Source organism: Phalacrocorax carbo, chromosome Z (genome assembly GCF_963921805.1).
Source record: "Phalacrocorax carbo chromosome Z, bPhaCar2.1, whole genome shotgun sequence".
NCBI classification, from domain to species: domain Eukaryota; kingdom Metazoa; phylum Chordata; class Aves; order Suliformes; family Phalacrocoracidae; genus Phalacrocorax; species Phalacrocorax carbo.
The window spans coordinates 18,068,183-18,077,490 of NC_087548.1; the positions used below are offsets into that span (position 1 = coordinate 18,068,183).

General features: G+C 41.3%; 1 protein-coding gene across 2 annotated transcripts in view; it reads left to right on the forward strand.

Moving 5' to 3' along the window:
* The window catches only part of NIM1K (NIM1 serine/threonine protein kinase), a 31,633-nt gene extending 22,661 nt beyond the window's left edge, over positions 1-8,972 (forward strand). Inside the window, exons 4-6 of one of the 2 annotated variants that reach the window (XM_064439499.1) lie at positions 549-787; positions 5,790-6,058; positions 8,111-8,972. In XM_064439499.1, coding sequence (XP_064295569.1) covers positions 549-787; positions 5,790-6,058; positions 8,111-8,860 — 1,258 coding nt within the window. In that variant the 3' untranslated portion in view covers positions 8,861-8,972. Of the gene's footprint in view, positions 1-37; positions 788-5,789; positions 6,059-8,110 lie in introns of those variants that run through there. The other variant, XM_009504876.2, reaches the window with a different exon arrangement.
* Positions 8,973-9,308: the final 336 nt, after the last annotated feature.

The window sequence follows — 9,308 nt, forward strand, 5'->3', positions numbered from 1 at the left end:
AATGAACTGGAAGCATTTGGATTTATTCAGAGTAGTTAATCAGCTGTTTGAGCTTTATCTATCACGTTAGTTTTCAAAGCAGCAAGCTGAAGCCTGAAAATTCATGTCAAATATTTTGCCTGTGTCAAATGTACTGCATAGTCAGCGAGCAACTTGCTGCTTTCTTGCACAAAGTTTACAGTTTTAATTGCCAAGTCTCTTTTACCTTATACATGAAGAGCCTGACACGCTAAATCGGTTAGTGAGAGACAGATGTAAACAGCTTCCAGTTTTAGCTCTGATTTTGAACTGAACTGCAAGATGTAGATATGCCAGATTTGCTTTTGAAGTAATTTCCAAACTAATCCTTGGACTTTCAGTAAGCTGCTTTTTTTTTTTTGCCAAGTTTGTCACAGTGTCCATTATGTGCAGGATTGAATATTCATACAGAGTTATTTCATTCAAACTCCTTATTGGGACATCTTGTTAAATGGGGAAGTGATTACCCTATAGACTATGACAACAGGATATGTGAATGGAGGAAGTCTTGGAAAACATCGCTATTCCAGGTGGCATCGTGAGGACAGCGGAGAAGACAATGGGCACCCAGAGTGCTATGGAGAAGATGAAAGGGGCAGGCAGCACACGCTGACCCCATTTGAGAAACTAATGCAGGATATGTCCCATAATGAAAAGGTGGTGAAAGAATTAACCTTGGGAAAGAGAATTGGCTTCTATCGAGTCAGAGGAGAAATAGGAAGTGGGAATTTCTCGCAAGTGAAACTTGGAATTCATGCCCTAACCAAAGGTAGGCACTGCTGTGTGGGTCACCTGCGTGCTGAATGCCCTAGTTCTGTATGTATACAAATGGACCTCTTTGGGAGCAAAGATGCTGTCCAAACCCTAAATACACATATCATTTGTATGTGTCTTTTTGTTGTTGTTGAGTGAATCTATGGGCAGGGTCACAGATAAATGCTTAGGTTTGCATTAGGCTTTAAAGAAACCAGAAATGTTCTCCAGATGCCAGCTATTACAAGAAAAATTAATGCCTGCACTTCATGGAGTTACCACATCCCATCCCATGGCTCAAACACCCCACACTTTGAAGCATGGAGGTGTGCCTCCCCTCCTCCAACTCGTCCTGTCCACCTGCCGTCTTTCCTGCCCCAGCTCATAGACTGCAGGCTGTACGTGGTGAACCCCCAAGGCAGCCTGGCTGGGCACGCTCTTGCCTGCAGGCAGAATTAGCAAGGCTTCGTTTCACTGCAGATTTTACTAGTATGGATGAAGCTTTTATGTGGTCACAGTAATTTTGGTGAGAAATTTTATGCTTGCTTTGCTGTTTCATTTGCAGGTGGTTGATTACTGTAAGATGCTGGGATGGGGGCTATGGGTGTGGGCTGAGCAGGTGCAGGGAAATGAGCTCTGGTAGAGCCAAACCGGGATTTGTGTTGAATTGTCAACTATTTCTCTTTTTTCAAGAACAGAAAAGCATCCTATATGGTGTGCTAGGAAGAACTAGAAAGGCTGGTTAACTGCAGCAAACACTTCAGTTATAGTTGTAACTAAGAACTTGCCTTCATCTCTCCTGTTTCTTCTTCTGCCTCTGACTGTCTGACAACAATGGAAATTGTTCTTGTTTTCCCTCAGGGAATGCAAGTTTTCCCCATATCTTTGTACGCTACTCTCTTCTGGGTTTTTCCTCATAGTCTTTCCTTTCCCATTTGATTGACTCTCTCTCCATCATCCATCTTACAGGTGAGAGAACAACACACATCCCAAAGCCTTCATGCCGTATTATCTATTGGTATTTTCTCTGACCACATCTTTTAGCTCAGACTGCAGAGGTGTGAAAGCTCACATTTACCCCTGGTATGATGCAGTTGTTGCACTGCACATCAAAGTGGGGAACTGATGGTATTTATTTTTTTCTGAATTTAAGCCTGCCTATGCCTAAGAGTTGCTTCAACAGGGTGTGGATTTTTCAGTTTTCCTTGTGTCAGAAAAGCATCTCTCTTCTCCTTGGCCCACAGGAAGTTATTTCCTTTTCTGTTTTGTGATTTTTTTTTTTTTTCCTTCCAGAGAAAACTGTCTCATGCTTACTGTTGGAGGAAATGCTACTCCTGTACTGGCAACAGGAGGAATGCTAATGAAAGGAAGTTATAAATTTGATTGGGATGAACCTTTTTCCTGTTGAACTTACTTAGGAGATAGGTTTCTTTAGCATTTGAATAGAGCTGATTGATTGAAAATTTTTGAACTTCAGTGAATACAGTAAGCTTGGCCAAACTGAATACCAAAACCATAAACTGTTTTCTTGAAAAGGTTCTTTTTCACCAGAAATCTCTCAAGTTATTTTCCTTTGGTTTGTTAGTATCCTTGGTTAAAATGTTCACTGGGCAAGGAGGTCATTTCTCAATACTAGGTTTGCAACTGTGATGAGGAAGGATGGATGAAGGATAAACATCTGACTCATCTCTGCCTGTGAGCTCATCTGTCCTCATAAAATAGAGTATGAGGCTAGGAGGATAGGAACATGCACACGTGTGCACACACTTGCACGCATGCATACACACACCACCACCCCACACAAACAGGATTCTTTTTTCCAGTAGATGCACATTGTTGTGTTGTTGGTAATGATGTCCTGCACAGTGCTAATGAGTACAAGTATTTTTTTTTCACTGATTATATAAATACCAAGGCTTCATTATTAATGCTGTTTTGGGTCCCTGTGGTAGGGGGAGGTGTTTGTGTCAGGGGGCTGTTCAGCTCTTCGGTTATTGCCATAGTGTTAAGTTCTAAGCATGATCTTTCTCCTTACACATCAGCCTATATTAAAAAAGGAAACAATTTTATGCTTCACTAAAATAAGAATTTGTGACAATTACACGTGTGCTGTTCTGTAGCCATTGTGATCTGTTGCAGCAGGATATGTGAAAAAAGATGGGGTTGGGGGTGGGGGGGAAGCTACAGGATCATACTGATTGAAAAACCTTGTTCCTCTCACAAGGGCTGTCTTGGTTGCTTAGAGGATGCAGGAAAATATTTGGTGCCACAATGTGTATTGGGCCATTCAGGAACCTTGCCTACTTTATTAACTTGAATTTTGGCAGAGATTTTCTCCAGAGACCGCGGAGTTGCTTGGTAAGGACTGTTAGGTTCCTAAGCTCTGTGTAACCTTTATTTTACATACCTTCCAGCTGACAAATATAGCGTGTGAGTACAGCTGAATAGATGCCGTTAAAAGCATCCAAAATTTGCAACTAGGAAATAGCCAGTCTAATGTGAAACATTAATTGCAAAGGCAGGAACATCCAGGTACCTAGTGTTTTGGGTTTTTTTAAGCAATTTTAACTTGGTTCTGTTTGTGTTTTGTTTCCTTTTGTCATCATAGCATACACCACTTCTTCCTGAAATTATTTTTCAACCATTTCCTAACTTCTTTTACTAAGACTTCAGCTAGCTCTCTTCAAACCTCAGCCTATACTGCATATAGCCAATCAATCTCTTGCTTCTCAGTTTTAGTATTTTGGTAAATAAGCTGCCTGCTAAAAATGCCTTTCTGTTCAGCACTGGTAATACAGGATTTGTAAACCAAGCATTTTTTGGAAGCAGAGGGAACAAGTTTAAAAAAGAAAAGGAGGGTGTCAGGGTTTTTTACACTTCATTCAGGTGGGCTGGTTTTCTTTGTGTATCATCCATATGCAAGTGCAATGATGTAGATTTAAAGGAACTCGGTCCTGATTTATGGTGGCGTGTGAACAGGATCAGGCCCTTCAGTTCTAAACCATTTTTTTTTTTCCCCTTTCCTTTCAAAACTTTCCAGGAAAACTGACCAGGAGGAATAGTAAATTGCAGCAAAAGGAGAGGGAAGGAATTTAACCTAGAAGATCATTTTTTTTAAAAGCACAAATGCCCCCAAACTTTTAAAAATCAAGGTGAAAGGATGCAGTTACATAGTTGAGATTACAAGAATTGTTGTTCCTGTAGTATCCAAGCATTTAGTTGTGCAAATAAGAGAACTGATGCTCTCTCCTTTTGGTTTAGGTCATCAACATGACAAGGGTTTTAGTCTTTTGCTCCTAGGTCAGCAGTCAGAGCTCTACCAGGATCAGAGTTGTGTGCTGTTACCATGCAATAGCTGCATTTACCACCAGCACCACGCTGCTCTCCTAACAGGCACTCTAGAAAGTATGGAACAGGTCAGAGAGAAGCAGCGTGGGGAAGACTGCCCTATACTCAGCACAGGCTCCTTCTGAAAACAGGCACATCAAGGGATAAGTCGGCACCTTTCACAAGAATCACACTTGCCTGGAATATCTGCTGCACTTTAGTAGGGGGATCAATTTATTCATGTATGTTACTAAGAAAGGTAAATATACCAAGCATGGAGTTTTCTTGATCTGTACAGAGATATATGCTTCTATGTCCTTAATGCTTCCTTTAGATATGTTGAAATACTACACTTTAGTTAAATAACTTTATCACATGAAGTAAAATCATTTAGAATGCTTTTATACCAGAACACATGTACAAATGTAATGGCCTTCTCACTCTTCTCTTAAAGCAGCAAGTAAACAATACTGGTTTTATTTACCCCGTGTAGTAGAAACAGAGGTGGAGTCTTTTTTCTGAAAGATTTGTAAAGGTGATTAATTGTTAAGAAATCTGTGAATGTTTGACTAAGATGTTCTTGGGAAAAAAACCTTCTTCCCAAGAATAAACAGTTGTTTTTATTGCCATGATCCGGTTTAATTTTGCTGTCCTGACAAGTTGTACAAAGCCACCGTAAACCTATTTTAACCAGACTAATCCTTCAAACACCAGCTGTATTCAACAGAGCGAAGACAAAACCCATAACCTACCAATGAATACAGAAACATATGGGCAATTGTGATTGACCTACTCATACTGCTCTGAGCTAGCCTGGTGATGTGGTAAAGCTGCAGATGTATATCCATGTTTTGTGGCCCTTGGCTTCACTGTAGATACGCTACAGAAACATGTAGAACTTAACAGCAGCTTTGCATTACCAGGACAACATATGACAGCTAGATTTACTGTCTTACAAGATCCCTGCAACTTATTCTACTTTACTGTTTTTTTTCCCTTCCTCAGAATAAAATCTTTGTGATGTGCATTCACAGCATACTGTGGCACACAGACAAAAAAATGTACAGTACCAAGAACTACTCATACATGAACGTGCTGGTAAACCTGGCACAGCTACCCTGAAAAAGACAAACCTCTACAACACTGGTTTTGCTAACTGAGAATTTGTGGGTGTATGGGATAAGAGGTTAGGGAAGATCTCTGTAAATCTCACCAGCTTAAAAACCTCTCCTTTACAAACTTGCAGGGTTATAGCCAGAGCCCCTAAATTACACCCAAGTTTGTCAACTCTAAAGCAAAGCACTCATCTGAAGAGCACTGAGCTAATGATGAAAGAAAGCGCAGACTTTCTTTACCAGCATCAGACCCCAAAATCAGATGCTGTAACTGTGGCTATCAGACACGTGTTAGCCTGACAGCAGTGGAGCACACCAAGCCAGCACATGATTTCCTGAACCCTTGCAATATTCTACCATCCCTTAGCTACCTCAGCAGTCAGTAGGGTGCCACAGAGGGAGGGGGGCATGGGTGTGTGTGAAAGATTACAGGGTTTAGCAGGCCTCTGCAGCTTAGTTTATACTGGTCAGAGATAAAATGTTAGTGCACTTCTATAGCCAAGCACTGTTGCAAGAAATAACATTACCATCTGTACCTACTGCATCAACAACACGCAAAAGTGTTTTTCTTTTCAGAGAGAGTTGCAATTAAGATTTTGGACAAGACAAAGCTAGACAGGAAGACTCAACGTTTGCTGTCTCGTGAGATATCCAGCATGGAAAAACTGCACCACCCAAATATCATCAGGCTGTACGAAGTGGTGGAGACGCTCTCAAAGCTGCACCTGGTGATGGAGTATGCGGGAGGTGGGGAGCTCTTCACTAAAATCAGTACAGAAGGGAAGCTGCTAGAAACAGAGTGTAAAATAATCTTCTCCCAGATTGTGTCTGCTGTCAAGCACATGGTAAGTTGCTCTTCTCCCACAGGCATGCTGCCCCTCACTAGCACATTTTGTGGATATATCTTTTGGTTTTCAACGAGTAGGTTTACTGTTACTAGGATTACAGGCCCACATTTCTGAAAAGCAAAACAGCTAGAGAAGAGCTGTCTTAAAGGCATCTGAGAGAGCTTTCACATCCACCCTGAGTTACTGGCTCTCCCTTGACAGCTTTTGGGAGGGGACTAAACTGGGAACACCTGCTGGGTGGAACCATCCCTTCTGCGACAGCATTCTCCTGCCTGCTTTAAGCTGCTATAGGCACCAGCTAACAAAGCTTTGTTTCTTCCCTCCACCTATTTCAAAACATAAGGTCACTCATCTTCTAGAAGAAAGTGTTCCAGAGAAGAGGCTTGCTTATTAGTGAATGTGGGACACTGGCATTTAAGACAGTTAAGTCCTGGTCCTCACTTTGGCGCAAACCTGTGACGTTAACACCCAACAAGTCACTTCCCCTTGCCTAGTCTTCAGAGTTTAGATTTAGTATGATGCTATTTTTCTAGAGCCCAATGCATCTTGTAGAGGTGGAAAGGCAGCAGTTAACTACTTCAGCACCATCTTGCCGGAACCTTGCATAGTAACTACAGTTACTTAACAGAATAAAAACAGGGGAAGCCAGTTCTGCAAGTTTGAGAAGTAAAACTAGTTATTTGTTAAAGTTGGCGGAGGATGCCCTCTGGCCCCTCATGTTCTCCTGCCACATAATAGCCTCAGGCAAAGTCAAAAGCAAAGGTATTCCCAGGTCAGACATCTAGAAACTGCGTTATGAACTGCTCGTAGCATACACAAACAGTATGCATTTTTTTATACATTTGGACAAAATTATCATATGTCCTCTATGTGACGGATTAGCTTCAGCACCTGTTCCATAGGACAGGTACTCTGCAGCTACTGGAACCTACTTTACATTTCAAGGTTGCATCTATTTCTTAGCATTAAACCCAGACTACCAAGCTGGCCAACCTCTTCACTTGTACATGCAGACTTCTGCAAAACTCTTTGCTTTTGCTAAGCCATCAAATCCAGGCTACTTAAATCGCATCTCACCACTGCCAGTCCACATGACGATGGAAGATCCCTGCCTATTCTTGATGACAGTTTAAAAACCTTAGGGTGCCGAAGGGTTTCCTTATTGCCTCCAGATACGCATGCACCGTGTTACTTCAGTGGGTAGGGCAGAGAGCCCTCAAACACATCCATTCCTCCTAGTTATTTCAAAGACGAAGTTAAACCCTTACCTAATCAAGACAGGTGTATCGCCACTATGCAGAGCAAATTCAGTTTGAGACCTTGGCCACTACTGCCATTTCCTAGGGAAAAAAGTGCCAGTTACAGCATATGTATTTATTGTAGATTTTTAAAACTAAAAGACACCAGTGAACTTGGTGTCCTGCAACAACACGAGATACCACAAGGCACAAGCATGTGGTCCTTTTGAAATGCCACCACCAGTTCCTCACAGGACATTACACAATAGAACTGTTGAACTTTCTTACTTTACCTCTGATTATCTTCACTCGGTGAACTAGAAGCTTTCACATCACAAATCCACAAGCTTACAATAAATACAAAAATGGAATTAGTTAAAAAGAAATTATTTTTTTACTTATATATTACAGAAATGTAGTAATTGCAAAAGCAAGTGTTCTGAACTCTGAAAAAAATAATTTTGCACATGAAGATACCTAGTTTTGTAGAATTAGCCCTGATGCAATCACAAATCTGCCCCAGAAAATAGTTGCCATAAGTTAACAAGTTGAGACTGCTATTCTTAAAAAATAAAAATAACAGCATCCTTCTTCCCATCTTCTCCACCTCTCTATTGTTTTTGTGTTGGCAGAGGATTAGGTTAAAATTGTTTAAATACTTCAACGTTCCAATTTCATTGCAATGCTTATTTCTGACTTTCTCCAAGGTAGCTCCCTTTCTCCTGTGTGGTAATGAATCAGTGGTAAGAGCTAGTCACTTGCAAACTTTCCTGTGAACAAGCTAATACCAAGGTCTCCTCTTGTTCTACAGCACGAGAATAATATCATTCACCGGGACTTGAAAGCAGAAAATGTCTTCTACACCAGTAACACCTGTGTTAAGGTGGGAGACTTTGGATTCAGCACAATAAGTAAGAGAGATGAAACTTTAAATACTTTCTGTGGCTCTCCTCCCTATGCTGCCCCCGAACTCTTCCGAGATGAAAACTATGTTGGCATTTATGTAGACATCTGGGCACTGGGAATCTTGTTGTACTTCATGATGACAGGCATCATGCCATTTCGGGCAGATACGGTGGCCAAACTGAAAAAATGCATTCTTGAAGGGACATACAGTTTGCCTCCCTGCCTCTCAGAAACCTGCCAGAAACTGATAAAAGGAGTCCTTCAGCCAGTACCAACTGAACGATACTCAGTCAAACTTATTATGAACAGTGAATGGATGCAAGGAATACCCTACCCCAAACCTTTACAGCCATTTAAACTGGATCCAAAGTATTTATCAGACATCAGTACGCTCAAAGAGGAAGAAATCGAAGTGAAAAATATTCTGGAAGATCTGGGAATCACAGAAGAGCACATTCAAAATAATCGGGGGAGAGATGCGCGCAGCTCCATAACAGGGGTCTACAGAATTGTTTTGCACAAAGTACAGAAGAAAAGGGCACTTGAGTGTGTTCCGATCATGTCCCATCCGGACCCCAAAGAACACAACGTGAGGAGCAGAATCAGTTCTTACAGCGGGGTAAAGCACACCTCCAAGCTGTGTTCTATTTTATAAATTGCACTGCAAGGCTTTATGCTTGGCACATTTAACAAAAGGGTTTTATTCACTTGTCACAAGTTCTGGTGTGACTTTTTTTGTAATTTTTGAATAAACCAAAAATGCCTCATCTCCTTTGCATTTCTCAAATCACAGTGAAACGCTCAAATGCAGAGCTCTCACATGCATGTTTGCCCTTTGCTCTGGAGACATGGCTTAGCCAGTGCAAAAACCCCAGTGAGTGAAACCGGTAAGGGATCCTTAGTGGAGGTGACCTTCTAGTAAAGATCAAATAATATTGCATTTCACACGCTGGGGAGATTCTCAGCACAGGCATCCAACAGCTAACTTCTTGCAACATTTTACCTTAGCTTGACACAGCTTTACCTCTGCAAACCAGGAGTTTTTGCAGACAACTAAATTTAAGCCAAAACCAGACCATGATCTAAACAACTGGAAATTCTTC